General features: G+C 53.6%; 8 protein-coding genes across 8 annotated transcripts; 2 read left to right on the top strand and 6 right to left on the bottom strand.

Moving 5' to 3' along the window:
- Nucleotides 1-988: 988 nt before the first annotated feature.
- PHACADRAFT_246173 (uncharacterized protein) lies at nucleotides 989-3,225 on the top strand. Its single transcript, XM_007389723.1, has 8 exons — nucleotides 989-1,648; nucleotides 1,702-1,726; nucleotides 1,786-1,885; nucleotides 1,950-2,060; nucleotides 2,117-2,272; nucleotides 2,330-2,562; nucleotides 2,628-2,886; nucleotides 2,993-3,225. The coding sequence occupies exons 1-8, from the start codon at nucleotides 1,543-1,545 to the stop codon at nucleotides 3,146-3,148; spliced, it is 1,146 nt and encodes a 381-aa protein (XP_007389785.1). The 5' UTR covers nucleotides 989-1,542; the 3' UTR covers nucleotides 3,149-3,225.
- A 308-nt stretch (nucleotides 3,226-3,533) lies between these two features.
- On the top strand, nucleotides 3,534-4,219 carry PHACADRAFT_50904 (uncharacterized protein; the record flags this gene model as incomplete). Its single annotated transcript, XM_007389558.1, has 3 exons — nucleotides 3,534-3,599; nucleotides 3,730-3,843; nucleotides 4,016-4,219. Coding segments are annotated over 3 exons (384 nt in total), but the record flags the coding sequence as incomplete, so codon positions are not given.
- A 376-nt stretch (nucleotides 4,220-4,595) lies between these two features.
- Nucleotides 4,596-9,099, bottom strand: PHACADRAFT_179659 (uncharacterized protein). Its single transcript, XM_007389722.1, has 4 exons — nucleotides 7,790-9,099; nucleotides 7,274-7,731; nucleotides 6,557-7,225; nucleotides 4,596-6,503 (listed from the first exon to the last, which is right to left on the bottom strand). Exons 1-4 carry the CDS (start codon nucleotides 8,961-8,963, stop codon nucleotides 5,775-5,777), a joined length of 3,030 nt encoding a protein of 1,009 aa, XP_007389784.1. The 5' UTR covers nucleotides 8,964-9,099; the 3' UTR covers nucleotides 4,596-5,774.
- Nucleotides 9,100-9,476: 377 nt separating this feature from the next.
- Nucleotides 9,477-10,755, bottom strand: PHACADRAFT_246170 (uncharacterized protein). Its single transcript, XM_007389721.1, has 7 exons — nucleotides 10,644-10,755; nucleotides 10,555-10,581; nucleotides 10,389-10,498; nucleotides 10,112-10,335; nucleotides 9,786-10,057; nucleotides 9,668-9,725; nucleotides 9,477-9,601 (listed from the first exon to the last, which is right to left on the bottom strand). Exons 1-7 carry the CDS (start codon nucleotides 10,724-10,726, stop codon nucleotides 9,515-9,517), a joined length of 861 nt encoding a protein of 286 aa, XP_007389783.1. The 5' UTR covers nucleotides 10,727-10,755; the 3' UTR covers nucleotides 9,477-9,514.
- A 1,412-nt stretch (nucleotides 10,756-12,167) lies between these two features.
- PHACADRAFT_189449 (uncharacterized protein) lies at nucleotides 12,168-13,959 on the bottom strand (the record flags this gene model as incomplete). Its single annotated transcript, XM_007389720.1, has 2 exons — nucleotides 12,168-13,732; nucleotides 13,782-13,959. 2 exons carry the CDS (start codon nucleotides 13,957-13,959, stop codon nucleotides 12,168-12,170), a joined length of 1,743 nt encoding a protein of 580 aa, XP_007389782.1.
- Nucleotides 13,960-15,166: 1,207 nt separating this feature from the next.
- On the bottom strand, nucleotides 15,167-16,474 carry PHACADRAFT_70827 (uncharacterized protein; the record flags this gene model as incomplete). Its single annotated transcript, XM_007389719.1, has 1 exon — nucleotides 15,167-16,474. A coding segment is annotated over one exon (1,308 nt), but the record flags the coding sequence as incomplete, so codon positions are not given.
- A 401-nt stretch (nucleotides 16,475-16,875) lies between these two features.
- Nucleotides 16,876-17,579, bottom strand: PHACADRAFT_246166 (uncharacterized protein). The gene has a single exon (XM_007389718.1). The coding sequence runs from the start codon at nucleotides 17,466-17,468 to the stop codon at nucleotides 16,890-16,892; it is 579 nt and encodes a 192-aa protein (XP_007389780.1). The 5' UTR covers nucleotides 17,469-17,579; the 3' UTR covers nucleotides 16,876-16,889.
- A 5,720-nt stretch (nucleotides 17,580-23,299) lies between these two features.
- PHACADRAFT_246165 (uncharacterized protein) lies at nucleotides 23,300-23,538 on the bottom strand (the record flags this gene model as incomplete). Its single annotated transcript, XM_007389717.1, has 1 exon — nucleotides 23,300-23,538. A coding segment is annotated over one exon (192 nt), but the record flags the coding sequence as incomplete, so codon positions are not given.
- Nucleotides 23,539-24,195: the final 657 nt, after the last annotated feature.

Genomic DNA, 24,195 nt, shown 5'->3' with positions numbered 1-24,195 from the left:
CGTGCGGCGCAACGTGTGGCCGACGATGCTCAGCGCCCGCGGAGCTCCGAGGGAGGCCGACATTGCCCTTTCGAGTAAACGAGCGCTGCACTGGCGGGCGTCGCCGCGAAGCGGACACGAGGCGCACTGGTCCTGGAACTTGGCGGCTAGAAAGCGGGGCTCATGGGCACTCGAATTTGGTGCGTGGTATAATGGGTCTCGCATTAAAATAGAGAAGGGTCATTACCTGATGCAGTGTTGTATGCTGAGAAGTATGGCCTTGTTTGAGACGGAACCGGGTGAAACGTGAAGCCAGTGTATTGGACATGGAGGTTTCATGTATAGAGAAGCAGAAGCATGGAATGAACGAATATACACACCAGTGAGAAGTGTTGACGTGTACAAGTGATGCTTCAGCGAAGAGCCTGGTGTGTGCTCACGCCATCAATACTACGAAGTTCTGTCAGTCAGCTCGACGGTGTGAGTGAGAGACGGCACACAGTTCATCCGTTTAGGCCTCGGAGATACCTTTTGTGCGATATGGGGTGGGAAACTCTCTATGTCTGCGAGAAGTCCCTGTTCAGCGCAAGACCACTAACCTCGTCAATGCAATCCTCGCATGCACATGCACTCTCGTCTGAGAATGGGTAGCTCGCTTTGGAATGCTACACCTCATTTACAAAGCTGATCTAACCTTACTCTCGGAGACACGCTGCCGCCAATGCTCGGCCCAGGATGCGTCGAACATCGATCCGAGAGCGTGTCAAGCTGCAGAAGACGACGATATAGATACTCGGATACTGTAAGCTTCTCATCGGTCGAAGTTGAACGTTGTGAAAGAACTCGACGGCAGCGAAGGGAGCGGGCTATGAAGCATTTACCTCAAGTGGTGTTGGACCACTGTTGGTGATCCGACTGCCGGGCATCCCGGAGGTTGCCGGGATATTTTGATGCGTATGCTGTGCCACAAAGCCGAAGCGCGCGCCGGGAGGCCGCGACGACCACCTCGCTGGATTCGAACAGCTCTACTCCTTGCATCTTGCCCTAGAATAGACTATATTCGCACAAGGGCTATTGTTGAGGTGGTAAGTACGTAGTAGTATAGCTTGAGAAGATCTGGTGTCAGACCGGTTAACCTGAGACCACCGACTACGACTGGCTGCAACGTCATACAGTACAGCTGACCTCGCTCCTTAACGCATCTCTGTTACGACCGAGACGTGCCTGATCAATCGCCCTATGACACTCCATCAAAGGCCTCCTAGCCAATATCGAGCGGATACCGGTTCGGGCACTGGCGTTCTCACACAGGAGCTTTTCCGTGCAACGGATGTTCGCACCTTTCGCTTGTTTCGGGCACCCGCCACGCCCCCCGCCATGTGACACGGCCAGGTGATGTGTCCAGCTGCGCAACTATAGGAGACGCGATAGGAGACACCAGGTCGCTCGTCGTTTCATGCCTGTCTTATAAGGTTCCAGAGCGCGAAGAACGCGCACCTCCCAGGTTCTCGTCGAGCACCCGGCCAGCCACCCTAGTCTTCTCCCTGCCGTTACTCTCCCGATATGCCGAACAAGATGCGCGCTGTTGTGTACGAAGGGCCGTTCAAGGTCTCGGTCAAGGAGGTCGAGAAGCCCAAGATTCAGCATCCCTGTGATGTGATTGTGAGGGGTGCGTCCTGTCGTATATTCTTCCTCGCCTGCGATGCTGACGCGGGCTGCCAGTCACCACCAGCTGCATCTGCGGCAGGTCCGTCTTCCAGTATCACTATCAGGATCGACACTGATGCGATTCCCTATCTCGCCCAGTGACCTTCACATGTACGAGGGGCGCACCGCTGCCGAGCCCGGCATCGTCTTTGGTCATGAGAACATGGGTATCGTTGATGAGGTTGCCGATGGAGTTACCGTACGTCATCCATTCTTCCCTGTTCCGAACGGTGTAAACTGACGGGATTTTCATCCCAATGCAGCTCTTAAAGAAGGGCGACCGTGTCGTCATGCCATTCAATGTCGCATGTGGCCACTGCCTGAACTGCGAAGAGGGCAGGTCCGCGTTCTGCACCGAAGTTAACCCTGGCTTCGTACGTCGCGGTCGTCCACGCCCGTTTGTCTCACGCTCACCTCATCATCGCGACAGGCTGGTGGCGCCTACGGCTACGTCGCGATGGGACCGTACTCCGGAGGCCAGGCCGAGTACGTCCGTGTCCCGTTCGCGGACTACAACGCCCTGAAGCTCCCGCACGGCAAGGAGCACGAGGACGACTTTGCTCTCCTGGCCGATATCTTCCCCACCGTACGTCCCCTCCTCACCTTATCCTCTCGTACAACCCCGAGGTTCTGACTCTCCCAGGGCTGGCACGGCGTCGAGCTCTCGGGCTTCAGGCCCGGCGAGTCCATCGCCGTCTTCGGCGCTGGCCCAGTCGGCCTCATGGCCGCCTACAGCGCCCTCCTCCGCGGCGCGTCGGAAGTGTACGTCGTCGACCGCGTCCCCGAGCGTCTCGCGAAGGCGAAAGAGATCGGCTGCATCCCCATCGACTTCAGCAAGGGCGACCCTGTCGAGCAGATCAAGAAGCATCGCGGCGGGTGCGCGTTCTTTTCAGTGTTCACTCCCATAGTCCTGCCGCTGACACGCTGCCGTTTTTCTGCAGCAGGGAGGTCGACCGCGGCGTCGACGCCGTCGGGTACCAGGCCGTCACGGCCGACGGTAGCGCCGAGCAGCCGAACATCATCCTCGAAGGGCTCATCGCCGTCGTGCGCCCCACCGGCGGGCTCGGCATCCCCGGGCTGTACGTCCCCAAGGACCCCGGCGCGCCCGACTCGAACTCGGCCAAGGGCTACATCACCTTCCCGTTCGGCAAGCTCTTCGAGAAGGGCCTCACCGTCGGCACCGGTCAGTGCAACGTCAAGGTGCGCGTTTTTTTTCTTTTTTCTTTTTTTTCCTTTTCCTGTTCGCCTCGTGGATCGGGCGCTTTTGCGTGGAGAGGAGGGTTGCTGATGCGTCCTCGTGTCCCAGAAATACAACCGCTACCTGCGCGACATGATCATCTCCGGACGCGCCAAGCCGTCCTTCGTCGTCTCGCACAACATCAGCCTCGACGAGGCCTCGGACGCGTACGAGAAGTTCGACAAGCGCATTGACGGCTACACCAAGGTTCTCCTGCACCCCTGAGCGGCTTGAGCATCGCAGATCCCAAGCCTCTCTCTCCTCGGGTCAAAGGTGGACTTTCCATGAGAGTATGAGCAATCAGGAATTATGAAAGAAACAAATGTATGCTAGTCTATGCAGTATGTAACATGTCGAAATATGCGGAAGCGCTGCGTGAGAGAGAGAGAGCGAGACATGCTGTGCTGTCCCAAAGTGGCCGATTCAGCCTTCGCTGCGGGCCAACGCTCGGAGGTGTCCAAGGTCCCGCAGGCCGCGAGTGAGCACCCAGGACCCCGACACCCGCATAGGTTCTTTCGCTCGGGACTCAAACTGCGACCACAACCCACGTCCTCTTTCTCTTGCACCTCGCGCCGCCGACTGATGCAGATACCACACGCCCGCCGAAAATATGCGCACCCTTAAGCTCGTTGTTGTCGGCGCGTCGGGCGTCGGCAAGACCAGCCTCCGCAACCAGGTCCGCACCCGTCCCTTCCTCTCATCCTTCCCCTCCCTCCCTCCGCTGCCCTGCCCCCTCCTTCCCCTCTACGCGCTCCCACCCGTTTTCATGTTGTGCGCTGCTTAACGCCCGTTTTTCTGGGTTGTAGTATGTTTCGGGAAGGTTCACGACGGGCTATCGCGCGACGATCGGCGCGGATTTCATCACGAAGAGCGTGCCGCACCATGGCAACCCTGACGAGCTGGTCACGCTACAGATCTGGGTGAGTCCTGCGAGCGTGGCTTTGGCGAGGACGGCCGGGTGGGTCTGGGGCATGGCTGGCGGCGGTGGGTGGGCTGTAGGAGTTGCGGCAGGGGTTTGCAAGGGATCGAGAGGACGGCCCGAGCGGAAGTTGGCCCGGTTGAGTAGTCTTTTCGCTGACCCCGGCGTGCCAGGATACCGCCGGCCAAGAAAGGTTTTCAAGCCTGTCATCTGCATTTTTTCGTGGAGCGGATGCGGTGTTGCTCATGTTCGACGTGAACCAGCCGCAAACACTAGAGGCTCTGCGCAAATGGTGGGACGACTTTCGAGACAAGGCGCCGGTGGCGGACGATGAAGTGGATAGCTTCTGCTCTGTATTCGTAGGCAACAAGATTGACGTGCCCGTGACGAATGGCAGCGCACCTACAGGTGCGCGGGCGAGCAGCAATGGCCCACGGATACTTGAAGAGCAGGCTCTCACCTTCATGCACGAGCTAATACCTCCTCTGCTACAACACCCACCACCAGTAACGCCCTCGTCTTCGTCAGGGCACCCCCTGCCTTCACAAGACACGCTGGCAAGCGGCGAGTCCTCAGTCACCTTCAACATCTTCACACCCTCACCTCCACGAACACATTCCATTGACATTGGCGTATACCACCCGCGGCGCAAGTCAGCACGCTCGCGAAGTCGCTCGACACTCTTCCGCGGGAGCACCGTCGGCACAATGACAACAACACACACGCTCTCCGTGTATCACACCCCGACGTCCTCGATCTTCGACACCTTCGAGTCCGCACGCTCGTCGCCCGTGCGCCACTCGCGCATCTCGACCCCGACGCGCTCGCGCTCGCCCAGCGCGTCGCCCGTGCGCACCGCGCGCCGGCAGCCGTCCTTCTCGTCCACGCTCTCCGACACGCAGACGATCACGCCGAGCCTGTACGGCCGCTCGAGCGGCAGCACGCGCGCCACGACGCCTGCGCGCCCGGTGACGCCCTCGCCGGCTGCGGCGCACTCGCTCCCTGTGCCGCCGCCGCCGCCGCCGCCGCCGCTAGAGCGGGGCGCGAAGCTGTTCTTCACGTCCGCCAAGACGGGCGAGGGCGTCGCGGACGTCTTCGAGTACGTCGCGCGGCGTGTGGTCAAGAGGCTGGAGTACGAGGAGGCGGTGGAGGCGCGCATGCTGCACATGGACGACCCGAGCTCGGACACGATCCGCCTGCAGGACGGCGACGGCTCGCGGACGTGGCGAGGCACCTCGTGCTGCGGGTCGTAGAACGGCCGACTTCATGGGTTATTATCAACTGTACTTCTTCTCTCCCGGATATAGCCTTCGCGCTTCCTGGGTTTGTTACAAAACATCAGCATATTTAAACATAGCACCCTATAGCATAGTTGTTGACTAGGACTACTCAATCTAGGATACTTCTTTTGTCGTCTATCATTTTCCCGTTGGCGTCTGTCTTGTATACACTCACCCGTTGTCCCGGTTCTCCGCGCTCGCGTTACTCCGCAGGGCTGGGCAGTCTGCAAATACATCGATTCTGTATACTACAAAACACTGACAACGCAGAAGAAGAAGAAGAAACTCGAGCATGAGAATTGTTGCTACAAACAAAAGGATGAACACTGATAGTGCGATGTCGCATTGCATGTACTTTCGGGATGAGAGGGTATATGGATCTGACAATACCGCACGATCCGTTCAAGACGCCAGGAAAAAGGTAGCTGCAGCGCAAACGGACGGCGAGCTGAACACGAGGGAAGAAGTACAGCAAATAGTTTCCAAGGTCAATAGGGGTACATTGGCAAAGGGGGTATGGAGAGGCACGCGCCTCTCAGGTGCAGGCAAGGATACAGGCAAGAAGGACAGGTGTAAACGTGTACAGTGAGAAGGTAGGCGTGTAGAGTGACCATGAAAGACGGCAGAAGACGGCACCGCTCAAGTGGGCGCGCTATGAGTCATCGAGATCATCGGCGGGTATGCCCCGGACGCCCCCGCTCTGCGTACGCCCGCCGTCGCGCGCCTTCTGGGTGCGCATCTGCGGGATGCGGCGCTCAATCGGCGCGACGGGCTCCTCGCTCGCGTCGTGATACGTCGCCGGGAACGGATACTGCTCGATCTTGGGCTTTGCGTGTTTCTTTTTAGCCTTCTTCCGATGCGCACGCCCAGAGTCTGAGGCGGAGCTTTCGCTCGTCTCGCGCGTGATCGTCGCCTGTGAGTCGAGCAGCTCTGGCGGGTCGCGCAGTGACGACGACGGACTGTGATCTGGGTGTGGTGTGACTTCCGGTGCCTCCCATTCCTCGTCATCCTCGTCGTCGAAGCTAAGCGAGTCTGCGCGCGAGCTGGCTGTCGTGCTCGTGCTGGGCTGCTTCTCAAGGTGGCCCGGCGCACGGATGTCAGAGAATGCGCTTCGTCCCGGGCCAGGGGTTATGGGATCGACTGGGTCATCCTCCGTGTCATCCTCTTCAACAGACTTCTTGGAGCTGGTACTCGGCAGGCTGGTGTCCGGCGACGCAGAGCTTTCACGCATGCGGTCATCGGCATCGGCAAACTCGTCATCCTCGTCCGGCAGGTCGATGTCAGGCTCTGAGATGCTCTCCAGACCCATCTCCATGTCCGAGTTCCAATTTGGCGGTTCATCTTGAAGGTGAAACACGGGTGATTTAGATTTGCGGCTGAGCTGTGGAGTACGAGTAATTACACAAGGAATGATAATTGAGGCGGAATACGTACCTCATTAATGCGCGACTTCAGATCCTGCCACTCTGACTCATCTTTGCACAGGAAGCCAATAAGCATGCTCGGGTCGAGACTAGACAGGGGCATCTTCCTGACGCGGTCACAATGGAACGTCTTGAGCTCCGTCGCAGAGTACGCCATGCAGTAGTGCCTTTGCACGGGGTCAAGATCTTCGCCCTCGATTCCAAGCTCTCTCGAGTCCATCTCCGAGTCGTCCGGCACCGCACTTGACGTTCCCCAGCGAGCATGTGAGCCAGAGGAGTGGGTTTGAGACGTGGTGGTGACGTACGACGCAGTCGTCGCGCTGGAAGAGGTGGAGATCTGATGCTGAAGCGGGGATGGGGGCGTAATACGCGAGAACGAGGAGCCCGAACGAACTGACACTGGGGATGTCGGCGTTCGGATGTGCTTGGCAGGTGAACGGGGTGATCCACGATCTGAAGGGGACTGTGGTTCTGGCGACGTCGAGCTGTGCCTCGATGCGCTAGGTGATATCAGGGGAGATGATTGTTCGGCTGCCGGTGGTGGGCGGAGGGGAATGGTGGGGCGAGCATGGTGAGGATCAAGATAGAACAAATTGTCCGCTTGAGAGCCAACGAAGTAGTACGAGGAAGATGGTCGTCCACCGGCGATGCCGACAGACTGAGGCCAAGTATACAATGTCTGGTAGCAGAGTCAGATACCAGACGAAATCCATGCTGATATACGCACCTTCAGGGTATCATAATAGATAGGATTCACGCCATCGATTCCGAGACGGTGGCCAATCAGGATCAGCACTGGACGGTCTCCCCAGACCCTTCGGGTATGTCGGCGTGGCGAGCCAATGCCGCTATGCGACGCGGCGAACACCTCGGAATCATAGATCGTTCCACCGTCGGCGGCGACGTAAATACCCAGGCCAGCTTCTGGGAAGGCATGCACCAAGGTCCTGCGGGCTGGTTGGTTAGGAACCATGGACGAGTGAGCGGATACGTACTTGATTGCACCTGCAGCTGTACTCGGCCCGAACCATTGTCCAACCTTGACTCCCAGCTGCTTGCCAACAAGAGCCATCCGGTGCACGCTGAAAGGACATAGCAAGGAAGGGTCGTCGAAGAACCATGTGATGATCTGTATATAGGTCGCGTAGTCTGACGTGGGCACCGGATGTGGGGGTTTCCGCCAATCTGAAGCAGATCAAGAGCATTTAGGAGCAGCATATAGTGAGATACAAAAGCCACGCACCTCGCCCCAAATGCACGTGGATCAGCGCATTGGCCAGCAACGACTGTCCCGTCCGCAGCATACACCCCCACCCAGCATCGCTCGACCAACACTTGTCCCCACTCAACGACCAGCTCCACTTCTTTGCTTGAGAACCTGTACTCAGCGCTGCTGACTCTGGCGCTGCATTCAACTCCTCGAGCGACATATCCCGGATAGGTAGAAACTGCGAGCGGTAGGTGAGCCAGATCCGAGACGTGAAGTCGGCATAGAACACAGGGGGCCAGTGTCGTCCGGGATCCTTCGATGGGCTCGACGACGCAGGCTGAGACTGCGATAGTGGTGGATCCATCCCTAGTACGGCAGATGTTGGCGATGACGAGAGAGGTGTGTGCGACGACGGCGAATGACGCGAGCCAACGGAGCCGCGACGACCAATAGAGGACGGAGGGCTTGCACCTGGCTCATAGCCAGGATGCTCAAAGCCGAGCAACCAGATGGATTCGGTGCATTTGTCTGGCACGGCATCGCTGTCGAGTAGATACCGCATGGCCTTGTCGAGGTGGCCCTTGCCGTGCTTGGCAGCGGTTAGGAGCGCGGAACCTTTCCCTTTCGGCGAAGAATTTGGTGCAGATATGTGCTGTTGTGAGAGCAGCTGTGGCAGCGAGAGGTCGTTAGAAGACGAGCTGAACGTGTGCGAGAACCAGCCCGAGAGTCTGCTCGGCAAGTCGGACAGGCGGGCGTTGGACGATGAGGGATAATAGGATACTGGAGGGTAATTCTCCGAGACTGGCCGGTCTGATCTTGTACGCGTGCGGGGAATGGCAATGGGCTCAACAATAACGGGGGTCTCTTCGCCGCCGTCTTGGCTTGGTTGTGGTTCGGCGGCGACCTGCTCGACGCCCGGGCTATCGCTTGGTGGGATATCTTGCCGCTTGTCCACGCTCTCTCTAGGCGACGTTGGCCCGCTTTTCCTGCTCGACTTCCGTATCAAGGAACTTCGTGTACTGCTCTGGGGTCGTGGGAGCTCTGAGATAGAAGAAGACGAGCTGCCTGCGCTGTGTGAAGGCTCGACTACAGACTTTGACCGATCCCGCTGTTTCTGCAAGAACTTGGGCAGCTTCGAGCTGTGGGGAGTAGAGGGCGTGGAGGACGGCGACGACGAGTGCTTAGATGACTTGTTTGAGCTCGACATCGTCGCCGAAAGAGGGGTCGTCGCAGTCGTGATCGTCGTTGCGGGTTAAGATTAGGACGCGCGCGACCGACCTGCCACTCGGACTCTGACCACGCTCACAACGTCCCTGCATTCTTACTGCAGCAGCTTACCGCACACCTTTGTGCTGCCCAAACGCGGCCAGATCGCCTAATACGCCCACCTGCGGCCGCAGGCGTTGCTAGTCGCTGGGGACTCGTACTAGACGCATAGCGCAATACGCCAAATTTATATACGTCTACCGCACAAGGTTTGCGACTGCAACTTAACACAGAAGCTGTCCAATGAACTAGACAGCCCCAGTCGAGCTACATAAGTACCGTGTTCCATGAACTGCCTGCGGATCGTGGCCATATCGCTCGTTAATGTCCGTGTTTAGCACGAGGACAACATGCCTTCGCCAGGCATAAGCTGCGTTCAGGGTTTCACATACGCGTGTTCTCTTTAGAAAGTGCGATTGGACTGTGATATCCGCGTAAGAACTCTGCGTCTAGACTGATCCCGCTTCGTGACAGCAGCCGAAGAACATGTGGTCAAAGCTTTGCGGTCGGCGGCTTGCCGAGGTTGGGAAACGTCGCGGATTTCTTCTCCATCGCACCCTTCAGCGCAGAAAAAGTATCCTATTCATGTAAAGCCGTCGATTAGACGATGTTATTAAAGGTAGCGAAAAGCACTTCTCAACTTACCGAGCTCTGAAGCATCGCACCGTTCCAGGTCGCGACATATTCTAAGTTGCTCTGAACGCTAGAAGGCAGGGCATCGATCCGTTAGATAAGCAGAACACGCTGGCTGAGTTTGACCCACGTATGGTCTCTAGCGTGCTGGAGGACACGTTTTGTCCCGAGAATAGCAATCGGCGATTTCTGCGCGATAACCTTGGCGGTCTGCAGAGCGGCAGCAATCACTTGATCGCGACTACCAGGTACAACCTTTGAGATAAGACCCATCTGCAGGGCCTCAGGAGCAGTAAAGTCCCTGGCCGTGAACGCGAGTTCGTGCACCAAGCTCTGGTTTCCGGCAATCTTCGGTAGTCGCGCCAGCGTACCGATATCCGCTGCCAAACCAATATCGACTTCCTGGATAGACCCTGAATGAGTTATAGTTTGAGAGACATACGACGGGATGCCCACCTTGATTGAGAATCGGGCGTCCTCTGCGGCGTACCGCACATCACAAGCGGACACCATGTCGATAGCAAGTCCGTAGGCGACACCGTGTACTGCCACGATGACAGGAACTGGACACCTTTCAGTCGCTGCGATGGCATCCTGGAATTGCATACAGAATGCGCGAATCTGTAATGCCTTCCGCCCCGGGTCTTTGTCGAAAGAGTTTATGGCATTTAGTCCACCGACTAGAACACGATGAGCTGTCAGAAAATGACTACGTTTAGATGCGAGAGCGTACAGTCCAATCCAGCTGAGAACAACTTAGGTAAAGCAGAGGCGAGGACGACAGCGCGAACACCAGGGTTTTTGCTTATATTGTCAAAGACGCGACCGAACTCTGCCCAGTATCTGTCAACAGAATTACGTCATCAATTCCACGGTAACAGCCGTATTGAAGGACTCACGTTCCATGGAAAGCATTGACCGGAGTCCTGCCAAAGTATTGTGAACTGAAGCTTAGGCATGGCTCTGAGCAAGGCAACACTGGACGTACCGCGACAACTCGACGAGCAGAACATGGGGATCAGGTTCAGAGACCTTTATAAACTGCCCAGAGAGATCCTTTCTTTCCATCATGTTTATAGTAACAGTGGTCTGTTCACTTTTCGCCGTGAATGTTGAATTCGAGTTTTGCAGCTGGCACAACCGCTCGGTGATGGCACCGCGTCAGTCGGCACGTGTTTATGCCGCTCGCCGGCCTCGGTCGACACCGCACCGACATAAAGCAACATTCACAAGCGATCTCGACACATTGCATACGGACGCGAGGACGATGTTTATCAGCGCGTTTGGCGCCCAATGAGGACGAGTTTGTGGCGCGATTGACATGCGACTCAGCTTGATAGGGCTGAGGACACTCTAGAGTTTCAAGCGTTCGATGGTGGTTCTATGTTATTCCTGCAGGCGGGCGAAAATCCTCGCCACGGTGTAATTATATACATTATCCCTCTAGACAACGCAAGAAAGTAGTAGTAGTGCTGGCAGACACCAATTGTAGAAAAGAAACAGATGTGGCGTACATAATATGAGTATTCTAGAGCGACTGAGACGAACAGCCAAGATGTAGCGACTAATATGCAAGGACAAGAACAATGTGTTCGTGGTAAGATGGGTCGCAATGGTAATGTGGTGTCATCGGGGGTCGTCACCTTAGCACGCGAAAATATCCTCATGAGGGCTTGCAGGGACCATAACCACATGATTAATACCCGAAGAAGCCCAGTCAAGAGCCCACTCGGAGCGACCGACGAAGACTGGCGCCTCGAGACGAAAACCACGCTGCGAACGGCGTTGCGCGGAAAACTGCGGAAGGCACATTATGCTGATTGCTGTGCACCTCCTATGAAGGTTGCTATTGGACAAAAAAAAAAGAGTTTGGAATTGGTGCAGACTGTACTCACAGTTTGGCGGACAAGGGTGCGCAAAAGTGAACAAACGTGCACGAACGCGCACGAAAGCTCACGAAAGTGGGCGAACGTACATGATCGTGCACGAAACTAGACGAACGTGCACGATCGCGCACGAAAGCGCACAAACGCACACGATCGTGCATGCCGCTGAGCTTTGGTTTTGGTTACGCCCTGATTTGAGATTGGCGATGGCGCTAATGTGTGCGCGTTCGTGCGCATTCGTGCACTCAACTTATTATTCAGTTTCGTGTAAGCTGACAATTGGTTTTCATTTTTGTGATTATGCATCTCATTTGAATCTTCGAGTGCACGAAAGTGCGCGAAGGTGCGCGAAGGTGCGCGAAAGTAAACATCTAGTGAAAATGAATTGTGATAACATGAATGTGTAGTTCGTCAAATGCACACTTTCGTGCACGAAAGTGCACGAAGGTGCACAAACGTGAGCTTTCGTGCACGTTAGCGCACGTTAGTGACCAAACGCGCATCATCGTGCACGAATACGCACGCATAACCTTAGACGCACATCAAAAACAAAAATTTGCGGCCGGTGTGAATGTGAGAATTTCTTTTTGTCCAATAACACCCTTGATAACCTCCTCGTGATACATCTACAAGAAGTCATCTTCCAGATGCATCTCCCTCTCCAATCCAAAATCCAGGGAGGTAGTCCAGATCTTTATCAGCTTGCCTCGTGCAAGCACCAGACGCATTTTCTCGCTCTGCAGGAGATGTGCAAGGATGTGCAGGTCCGAGATGTAGTGGGTGTTAGCCACGTCTTCATGCCGCATCGCAAAGTACAGGTTCTTGAGCTGAGCGACGGTAAGAGCAGGAAATAGCGAGCGAGGAGAGTCCTGCACGAAGTATCCTGCGCTTTTCCAGATATCATATTCCAGACTAGGCCACCTCGCGAACTGTATGGAAAGCCCCTCGAGGGACGGCAGCAGGGGAAACAGCTCGCGCCACGGAAGTGCCCCGGTAATCCCTGGCTCAGCGAGGAGCGCGGAGCGAATGTCGGTCAAAGGGAGCCGTTGCAGGAAAGCGGGGAGAAAAGATGCAGGAGGGGAAGTCATGTCGAAGCAGAAGCATGCGGTGTCCCTCGTGTCACTCTTTGCCTGTAGTTCCTCGAGCGACAGACGCTCCGTCCACAGACGCACGCGGAGCTTTTCATCAATCGTGGACACGATCGCCATAGACTGAGGCAAGGGGCAGTCGATGGACCGGTCGCATTCACCACAATAGATGAATGGATTGCAGTCCGCGAAGTTGAATCTAGCAAGGAATGAATTGACTAGAAGCTCCGAGTTGTACGAGGGGTCTTCGAGTGAGCCTATAAATGATAGCCTGACGCTAGCAGATCTGGGGTAGACGAGTCGGCGGAGGAGGAGCGACCCTCTCACATGGCAATGGTTCCGCACCTCAAGCAGCTTAAGACACTGCAGCGTGGCGGAGTGGCGAAACGGGAGCGTTCCCCGTTTGCTTTCGAACGGGACGGATACGGTGAACGTGTCCCGAACGACTAGCTCTTCGAGTTGGTGCAAGTCTTTGAGAAGGGAGATGAGGTCGTCTAACAAGAGAATAGGTAAACAATGATTAAGGGAGAGGCGGCGTAGTCCTGGCGGAAGGAGAGTGCGGAAGGAGGACAGGCTAATCTTCCGGCCGGTAAAGTCCTGAAGATGGGGAAAAACCCATCCCGGAAACAGAGGATCCGAGAGCGTGATATTGGATTCAGCATGAATCGAGACGGTCTTCAAGATCGATACTGCCGGGTACTGGGACCCCTGCGGGTTCGGCGTAGGGATGGAGTCGTGCACCGCAATCCGTGCGGAAACGATACGGTCCAGGTGGTGGAGCATTTGCCTCTGTGCTTCCATACTAAATTGTTTCCGGTCATCTTCGATGTCATACACGTATAAAGGCGCTGTCCCAGAGCGGTCGAGCATGTCCTGAACGCACGCCAGCTTCCGAGTTTGATAGATATAACTAGACAGACGCGGATAGGCGAGTGCCACGGCTCGCCACGCTCTGCAAACGTGCCTAATGACGAGCCATGCGTATGGACTAGGGTCTCCGACACGCGCGCAGGTGTGCAGCATTAGCAGGATGTAGCGGTAGAATATCTCTGCCAGCAACTCGGGCGGTAGATCCTGGATTCGGGATAGTGAGGGCCAGGCACCTTGAGCTGGTTAGAAAGACGTTCATCATGCGAAAACAAAATTCTGTACCAATACTCTCAGCCCTAAGCGAGCCGAACATGGCGTTATCGTTTGGTGCATTGCGAATACTGGAGCGGTCATCCGGAGCGGAGGAATACTGTATTTTAGTCGCCCCGGGTCGCTCGTGGAGAATTTGATACTCTCCGCGCCTCCAATGCTTGCGTAGCGCGGAGAGAACGGTAGACATGTTGTGCTTAGGCGAAACTGGTCAGCAGGAGTGGATGTCAAGAACAGGCCGCGTCCTCAAGCGCAAGCGCTCCGAGTTTAGGTATGTGCCAATACGAACAGTTGCCATCCCGCTGATCGGCCATCTTGGAGAGTTTCCGCTTGACAGATGTATTGTACATCGGTTAAGTACCGAAAACAACACGAGAGAGAGACCCGTGCGTAACACTGGCAAAGAGGATTGAAGTGAACATCACACAAGGGGAGAATTGAGAACTAGAAAGAAGACGCCACACACCGCCAGCCTTCGGTCGACTGGGCGTGGGGCACTCTGAGAGGAAGAGCTGAAAGACGTCGAGACTAGGGGAGAGCGGGCGCTTCGCGGGAGAAATCGCTGGCCAATGAGAGTGCGTCTTAGTGCGTCTATGGCGTGGCGATCTATGCCTTGTCTTGTGGGCAATTGCTTCAGCATAATATTCGTAGCTCTACTCTCGCTTGCTCTCAAAATATGATATTGTAGTTTCCGAGAGATTAGATCCTTGCCAATGCGTATGCATATATCAAGGCAGTACAACGGATAACTGAGGCAGGATATCTCTTACAACCTAGAGAGGCCGACTTCAGGGCGGCCAACAGCAGCCGGCGCGCCGGCCGGCTTGAGTGCTTCAATATTTGACGCGTTCGACATCGATCAGCCGTGGTGATTTTGCGGCAACTACTGCAGGAAGCTGCCAGGCTTGGTGCAAGCCAAAAGGTTCGTGTGATCATATAAATTTGTCCTTCTAGACGAACAAAGAAAGTAGTAGTTGTGGTATTAGGCATGAGTTGTAGGAAAGAAGCATACGTGACATATATAATATGGATACTCTAGAGCAACTATTAGCCTGGAACTATGACAAGGACGACCAAGAGCCTGGTCAGAGAGAATAGCGAAGACTGGCTCCTTGAGACGACAACCAAGATGTAGAGAATGCTATACAGGAACAAGAGTAGAATGGGTCACGTATAACTTATTGATCTCCGTCAACCGGAAGTCGGAAGTCGTCGGCCCAGCACGAGAAGGCATCCTCGTCGGAACTTGCAGAGGCCGACGACGTCATTATCAGCTCGCCTTCCACAAAAATTGAGCACCCCTCGCGTCCTTGCTGGGCCTGCAGGAGGAGGGCCACGGTGCGCAAATCACCGGTGTTGCGGTCGTACACATGCCAGGGCTGGGATGATTTGGGCAGGTGATGAAGCTTTGCGACGACAAGAGAGGGGAATAACGAGTGGAAATCGTCCAGTGAGGAAGCCTCCGTGCATCTCGAAGGGTCGGCCTCCGCGTCATTCCACACCCCACACTCTATGCAGAGCTCCTCGACGGATGCTAGGAGAGAGAACAGCTCGCACCATTGGAGCACACTCGGGGAATCAGGCTCGAAGAGATATGCAGAACGGACGTGCGACAGCGGGAGGCCTTGTACGAACTCTGCGACAAAACGCCTGGGCGAGCCACACGTCTTGAAGACGAAGCACGCATCGTCGCCATTCTCTTGCTTTGCGCGTAGTTCTTCGGACGAGAGGCGCTCCGTCCAGAGGCAGACATTGATGGCCTCGTCATTCGAAGAAGAGATTGACAGTGATTGTGGCGGGCTGCAGTCGCTCGCGTGAAATTTGGTAAGGAGGATTGCTGGAGAAAGAACGCATGGAACGCTCTCGGAGACGTGCGCGAAATCTAGCCGGACGTTGGCGGATGCAGGATGAACGAGTCTGTGGAGAAGCCGCGAGCCGTTCTCACAGAGTTGATCGGTTATGTGGAGCGAAGTCAAGCACTTTAGCGTGGCGGTTTGGCAAAATGGTAGCAGCATGTGCACATCCTCGGGTGCCAGTGGGTCAGGAGCATAGAATAGGTCTCGTACTCTGAGCTCTTCGAGTTGAGGCAGGTTGCTGAGGAGCGCGATGAAGTCATCCAAAGAGGTGTCGGTGTCAGGCAATCCGCGCACAATGGCGAGGCGGCGCAACCCGGACGGAAGAAGTTTGTAGAATGAACGCAGGTCCATCCAGTGACTGGTAAAGTTCTGTAGGTGAGGAAAGGTGTATCCCGGAAACAATGGGGACGAGAATCCGGGCATCCTGGGCTTAATGAAGATGGTCTCTAGCATGGATACTATAGGGCGCTGGGTGCATGGCATCGGGGTAGTACAGTACAGCGACGTCTGCGCCCATACGATTCGGTCGAGATGGGCGAACACTCGACACTGCGCTTCGATGCGAGATACTGTCTTGCGATCCGAGACATCATCAATGAACAGCGGCGTCGTTCCAGACCGATCCAGCATATCCTGCACACACTCGGGTGTAGAGACATGAATGCGACAGGACAGCCGGGGATAAACGAGCGCGACCACTCGCCATGCCCGACAAACATGCCTGATGACGAGCCATGCGTACGGTGTGGGAGGGCGTTCGGCGTGTCCGCGGGCATGTTCAATCAGCGAGATGTAGCAGTAGAAGACTTCCGCCAGCAGTTCGGGTGGTAGATCCTGCATCCGGAATCGAGAGGGTCTATCTTTTTATACCTGTGAGCACGTTCTACATGAGAGAGCTATTCCTACTTACCTAGGCCTCCGGTCGCTCTCAGCGAGCCGAACATAAGATCATAGTTTGGTTCGTCGCTGGTTGCACAGTGACCTGCCTCACTTGATTTCTCGCGTGATACTCTCTGCTTATCACGCTTCCACAACCTCCATAGTCCAGAGAGATCGAAGCTCATACGTGATAGGCCTATGACCAGGCAGGCACTGAGTCAATGGTGGTAGTGGTTCGAAAGAGCGAGATTTCAGGCGCGCGCCTGGCATCCGGCGCGAAATAATGCATGGTCTGCCGCAACTTCGGGCCCGCACGACGACCATCTAGGCTGGGCTCGAATTCTACTCGACAGATACACAAACACAAATGGGAGATATTCGATATCTAGTCTATGATACAGGTAGGTACTATAGATCTGTGTATACGAGCAGCAAAAGAAGCGAACCAAGATTTGGACTGAGGTGGGTTAGGGTCCCTAGATATTTCTGATGTCAAATACGCATGCCAGGCCTCCGGGTGAGTGTTAAAGAAGATGCGATCTTCACACCGACAAACTCCATCGTCGTGCTCGTGGAAGTCGAGGGTATGGCGTTGTATCGCTACGTCCTGCACCGATCCGAACCTTGAAGACGCTGGCTGGCTGCGAGTCATAAGCGTTCGCACTGCATGATGAAGCATCGAAAGCGAATGCAACTCTGCAGGAGGCAGCACCGAATGTAGATGGTGGCGCTCCCATGCGTGTACGCTCTTCAGACTGAAAGGCAACGCGGGCTCGGTCTTGTCTCCAGAGGCGACTTGGGAGTCTGGGACTGTGTTTACGCCGAGATTGGGGAAGGTTTCATATTCGAAACCCAGCTCCTCTACGGCAGATAGCGAAAGCAAGATGTTGCCCCAAGGTAAGGTCCCTGAGACAACAGGTTCTACGAGCAAGGCGGTCTTGACGTTGCTCAGAGGAGCTAGCATCAAAAACGCGGCAAGAAAAGCCTCATCGGCATTTGGGCAGCAAAAGCTGAAGGATGGCGACCGCCCAGTCTTCTGTTCCTCTCGGAGCTCGTGAATACTAAGGTGGTCTTGCCAGAAGTGGAGCTCCAGCTCAGTGGTGCGTCGTCTGGATATGAAGACAGATTGGGGATGAGGGATGGCGTATAGCATGTTGTTCGAGCTTCTGAAATGTGAGAGAAGTGTTTCCGCCGTTCGCACGTCAAAGGTACCCGGCACATTTGAAAAACGAAGGAACACCGACGTGGAGGCTGGATAAATGAGGTGACCGAGAACAACGACCAGTACATGGGGACCTTCGTCTCGGACCATGAGGATGCGTAGCCGTGGGAGTGATACAGGGACAAGGGGTCGGGTTGCAGCAGCGCTAGTGCCACCCGTGGGTAATGCGTCATCAAAGAATGCGTGCCTCAGCACCAGTTCTTCTAGCTGTGTCAGCCGGCCGAGCAAGCCTAGGAGGTGATCATGACATGACGACGGAGTGCATCTGTAGAGCTCCAGTCGACGCAAGCTTGAGCCTAACATTCTGCTGAATAGTATGAGATTGCTAATCAAGCACGAGAAATCCTCGAGATGAGGGAAATCGTAATGCGAGAAGGCTGGGCGCTCGTCAGCCGGGATAGTCCACTGGTAGATAGTAAGAGAACGAGCGATTGATTTAACTTCTCTTTGCATTGTTGTGGTAGGAAGCGATGGTGGGATGGGATCGGGGATACAACCGGGGAGCAGGAGTTGTGCCGAGACGATGCGTCGCATGTGGTCCAGCACAAGTCTGCGTGCTGCTTTATGCTCTGGAGGCCCGGGGTGTATGGGCTCGTATATATATAGCGGGGCATCTCCAGATTTGTGCAGCATGTCTTGAACACATCTCAGCGAAGTGATACAAATATAACTTGACAGCACCGGGTATTCGAGCGCAATCTTTCGCCAGCTGCGACAGATGTGCCTGACCACCAGCCAGCAGTATGGTTTTGGATGGGGGAAGTCAGTCTTGGGGCCGTCGATGTATGCCATGAGGATGTACCAGTGGAAGATTTCAGCCAGGACCTCCGGCGGAGCGCGGTCGATGGGAAAGGCGTAGTTGAGCGTGTCTTCACGACGTATTCTTCTAAGTAAACTGAACTAACCTAGAGAAACATCAAAACTTACTATAATCACCTAGCCATCTCCAACATCCGAAGATCGATTTATAGTGCAGCTCCTCCTCTTCTTCTCGACGATTCGTGTTGCGTTGCGTGCTCTCCGCCCGGCGAGAAGCCAGATTCGAACGCCATTTAGCGATCTGGAGCATTCCAAGCTAAACTTAAGGCAAAGCTGTGTAGAAGTCAAGCACGCCAAAAATTTAGTGTAAAACTAGAGTCGTGGTCATGGAAAAGGTCTACTGGCGCTTATGTGAGGACTTTGTGGCGCTTGAGCTTTGCACTCTCTGGCGCCGACACAGCTTGTCTCTGAACATGATTATAGACGCGTTGGCATACCATGCCCCACGCTGTTCTGTGAGCTTTTCACCATGCTTGCTCAACGTTGAAAATGTCAACATAATCTAAGACGGCCTATTTTTGCGCTTCTTGCCGATCTTACTAATTCAGGTGAATATATCAGCTTGGATCTTATCAGCATCAAAATAAAGATCAATAATAATCTTGGACTAGGCACAAATAAATAATGTCTATTGTATTACTACAAGATAATGGTGATCGTGTGATGTATCCCCATATGGTCCGTACATGTAGTCGTCCAGTTCTGACATGTATGTGCCCATTCGTACGTTGATGAGCAAAGATGAAGTGTTGACAGAAATGTGGCAGGTACCGTATTAGGCTGCCAAGAAGTGCGAACTTGTGTTTGTGCCGACGGTACAGTGAAATGTATCAATGGTCTGGAATGCGGGCTCCTAGTCTTGACGTCGCTGCCCTGTTGTCCATCGCTGGTTCCACAATATTTTATCATGTAGACATTCAGTTCATTTGCACTTCCTGATCGCTGTTGCACACGCTCAGTTTGTCTAGTTCTTATTGTCATTGTACTTCGAAGTTCATCCAATAACTCTGCCAATGGGCCGAAAATCTCGTTAGCTCTATGGAATGCTGTTACCCATACTGTACACATGTCCTCGTATTACAAAGGTAGATACAACCTGACTTTCTGAGAGACATCACTGTGAAGCAGTTCTGTCCCAGTAACAGATTCCCTACATGTGCCAACGTCCTAGCCACCACCTCTGCACCACCGGCGTCTCTGCCCTGCTTTGCCCACCAGCCATATCCTATCCTTGATCCTCTCAAACACTGCGCCTTGACGATGTTGGCAGCTATAAAACACTGATCAGCTGCCTGCAGAGAGATGAGCACAGACCATAAACACACCTCGAACCGCTCAGCCGCTTTGCTCTAGGCTTCCTTTGGAGCAGATGGCCCAGTCACTGTCCCAGAACTCGTGCCTGTCGATGGCCCGCTCGCGCGCACGGCTACAAGCTCCTCCAGGTATTTTTCGCCCTTTCCATGAACATTACGAATAATCCACTCGGCTTGTTCAGCGGCATCGAGAGTGATCAAGATGTTGTCGATAGTGTATTCCGAGCTCACTTGCAGGGATAGAATGTCTTAACTGCTGAGGACACGGTAACCCTGGGAACCAGGAAATGCGAAGTTGAGTTTGTGTGACTTGAGAGCCCAGTCCAACTGTGTCCCCTGCAAGACGGAGCACAGGATCGTTTTCAAGGTCTTGCACGGCGGGCTATCCAATGTATCACTCTGAAAACAAAGACAGTCAAAGAGTGGAGCATCGACAATTGTCTGGAAGGCGTCAAAACAAGGGAATTCATCGGCCTGGGCTTCAGGGAGTGAAAGCCAGAGATCGATACAGTCGATGAATGCGGATGGAGGCTCAATACCTTGGCTGCACTCGCCTGGCATATCCCAATTCTGGCGCAGATATAACTGCCACGAAACGAGACTATGGCGTTCTTGCTTGGTCTAAGAATAATGTGTGCCTCCTCTGATAGGGGACATTTAGCACAAGATCCAGTCTCTGAACTGATTAGAAGACATACTGAGCGATTTGTCCTCGGGTTGCAGGATTTTTACGCATACAGCTTGAAATGTTCCAGGTGCCAAAGCGAGTAGTGCATGAAGAACGGCGTCCCATGTGTTGACGTTGAGGCCGACGCAGGTGGCAATCGAGAGGACGTCAGAGGCAAGTGCGGCTTTTGCAGAAAGCGGTATTTCCTCCGAGTCGCATTGCAATACTTGGCATTCGAAGCGAGGTGACAAAAGTCTTCACAGACTCCTGCGGGACTGGACAACAGGTGACGGGTCAAGGAAGGTCAGTTGGTCGCAAACAAGAAGCTGGAGGGATGGGAAGCTGTCAACGAGCAGCGCGAGCTCCATCGCACTCGCAAATTGTAGTTCTCTGAGCACAAGGGTGGTGAGTCGCAGGCTGGAGGGTGGGGGCACCCTGGGCAATGAACGGAACACATCTCGGTGGCTGATCATCGAATGAGAACCATCTGTAGGGCTCTTGACGTAACAGTGGAACAGTGTTTCTCGAAGTCAAGATGTCAGCCAATGGACATGATGGAGCCATGTAGGCTTCGTCGGAGCAGCCTCCTCATGTATATTCACAAGCTAAATTGCACCCGATAGAGATGACGTCTGGAATCAGGGACCATCAATGACGTTCTGTAACATACGTACGTCTTCTGCGCTATGCAAATCGAGTCTTGAGAAGAGGAGAGGCCTGATCGCCTCCGACCAGTGCTTGCATACAAGGCTGGGTGCAGCAAGTCCACTCTTCAAGCACACATATTCTTTCCGCGAGAGCTCGAATGAGTGGCTCGCGCAATCCTTGCATGCGCTAGGAGGAGTGAGGTAGTAGAGAATGCGGGAGAGCATCTCGGGAGGGAGGTTGGCTCCTGTAGCGCACAGCATCATTGCGGAGGAGGACAATGACATTCGACTCTGTAGTTCTGTGAGCATGTGAGGGGACGAGGCCTAGGTCCAGTAGCTATGTCGTGCTGGTGCTCATTTACAGCCACGTGATGCTGTTCCACAGACGCTACAAAGTTTACGTCCGTGAGGTCTCTGCATTTTCTTGACCATGCACATCTCTTGATCCGTGTCAAATGTCTGTTATCTCCAAGCCCTGAGTTTGACGATGTATATCCTGTCTTTATCAAAGTCTTACTGTGACATGCACCGCCTCTTTGATATCACTGTGTCCACGGCTAGTCTATCTACGATGTTTAGCATATCCATCTGTCTCTCCGATAGCTTGAAATGCCTGCTTCCATTAAAAGTACTTTCTATACGCTGACCAGCATTGGGTGATTGGCAGTGAAGTGCACCACAGCACTGCATATGCCATAAGGTATATAGCATGATGTGAGTTCACCAGCCAGTATCTTCTCACATCACAGGCGACATGGCTCAGTCAAACAAAGACACAAGGCAGGAGGTACAAGAAAAGTACACGCTCTCTCCCCCGAAGCCGCACACATACTCTGACGCACAAGCTATGTATCCAGCCTAACATTAAACTATGTCACTTATTCACTACTGTGTACGTTGCCTCATCATGATCGCTATTCCTCAGTGATAATCTGCTGAAAGATTGTTATTCTTAGGCCTTGTAGTCTATGATTTTTTAATAACACTTGACCAAGAGATTGTGGCAGTGTGGAGAAGGAAGTTCACAGCCGCATCGCTGCTGCTGCTAATCACACGGTGGCTCATGATCCTGGGCCCCATTCTGGCAATTGTACTGCCTGATGATAAATCTATTTGGTGTGAGCATGCCTATGCTTGATGATAAAAATAGGCTGACCTCATCTCTAAAAGCCTAAATTACTAATTAGTACTAATCATGCTAATTAGTATGGGTAGTAGTCAATTAGTAGTCCTAGCACTAATATACTTGGTCCCACACCTAATTTCTTACTAATTGCTCACTAATTGCATACTAGTCACCTCTAACAGCTCTCTAATCCACTAATCAACTATTGATCTAATTAACTAGCCTACTATACTGTTATATAATGCAATAAATAGTAAACAAAAACAAAAATAAAACATTTAGAGAACTAATTTCACATTCTAAACACTCACCAACACACAATTCATTTAATGAACCCATTTATTGCAAATGGCCTTGGTGGAAATTGAACCCCAGTGAGAACCTCGTCCGTCTGGCGCTATCTGGGTCGACCTGAGTCGACCTGTAGTTGGTTGGTAGCGTGGGATCGACCTGGATGGTGGAGTGTTGTAGTAAGGGACCTAAGGTCTATCCAATCCATCAGAATGTGTCCGCACAAACATGGGTTGACTGTGGGTAGATCCGGACAGTACCGGGCAGGTTTGAGCAATTCCATGAGCCGCACCCTCAATTCTTTGCGCTTAATTCGAGTAAAATTGATATTATATTTTGTGCTACCCATACATGTACAAATGTGCTCGGTACAATCTAGGTCCATTGTACTCTACACCTACTGATCCTCCTGTGTTCCGGGGTTCCTCCTCGGCCTACCGTGGATTGTTATGCGGTCGGTCGAGCGCCAGAAGCAAGACATCCGCGACCACCCGCCGTCCATCGCGCGGTATAAGGGTCCAGCATGTCCTGAGCACATATACATGATGAACAGAAATGGACTTGTCTGTTGATTGCTGTCGTGAGCACGACACAGCTATCAAAAAAGCGAGCGTAGACGCACCTTGAGCCCGCCCCGGATATTTGCGGCAGCATGTCGACTGGCTCGACTGTCCCTGTGATGTCGAGTACAACGCAGGGTCGAGAGGCATGAGTTGATGTCAATACAGCCTTTCAGTGTTGGTATATGCGCATATACTCACCTCTTGCCAGATTGGATAGCGGGATGGGGACCACAGGGATGCGGGGCACGACGGGTGGCATGGTGGGGGCAGCAGAAAGAGAGCGGCGCGGTGCTATCGTCAGACGTGTGCCCTTATATAAGTGGGATAGGGCACTTCCACTTCGGTTTGGCGGCATCGGTCGGCGGTGTCGGGACATTGAAGTCATTGGTGTAAAGCCCTCGCATTCAGACTCGGATTTGGATCTGGAAAGAGTCGGTGGCGTTTGAACACGTTGGAGAGGCATTTATGGACGCATCAAAGACCACGGTAACATTGATGGGCCACAGACGCAACTGACGGACGCGGACGTCGGGGCTTCTCCGGCGTCTGCTAATTTCTCTGAGGTCGCTGGGGGTAGAATAGTTAATCTTCGATAGACTCGGACAGTCCTCGGTCGCTTCGGGCGGACGGGGTTTTCACTGGAATTGAACCCTCAACCTCACTGAGGAGCCAACCACACTTTAACCACTGAGCCATCTGACCAACATTAATACTGTGTTTGAATATTCTCATATGCATTTTCTAAGAACTTACAACAATACTCAAAGTTGCACTTATACTTTAATGTCTAAATGCACTGTTAGCTTTTGTTATACTATAGTGCTTGCTCTACTAGATTCAGTTATAATCTGCTGGTATAGCTAAAGCCAATCTGTATTGTATTGTATTCTACCTGTGGCTTACCATATCTCCAAGAAGAGTTCAATTCCTTTGGCAGGTTGTAGTAGGTAAAGGTAGCATCTTAGAGTTAAAGGCTTAACTTAAAGCTTAGTATATTTGATAAATCTTGCAAAATAGAATAGAATATTCAAACAAGCTCACAA

The sequence above is a fragment of the Phanerochaete carnosa genome (genome assembly GCF_000300595.1).
Source record: "Phanerochaete carnosa HHB-10118-sp unplaced genomic scaffold PHACAscaffold_1, whole genome shotgun sequence".
Classification (NCBI taxonomy): Eukaryota; Fungi; Basidiomycota; class Agaricomycetes; order Polyporales; family Phanerochaetaceae; genus Phanerochaete; species Phanerochaete carnosa.
The sequence above is the reverse complement of the archived record's forward strand: the minus strand, read 5'-3'. Positions and strand labels throughout refer to the sequence as shown.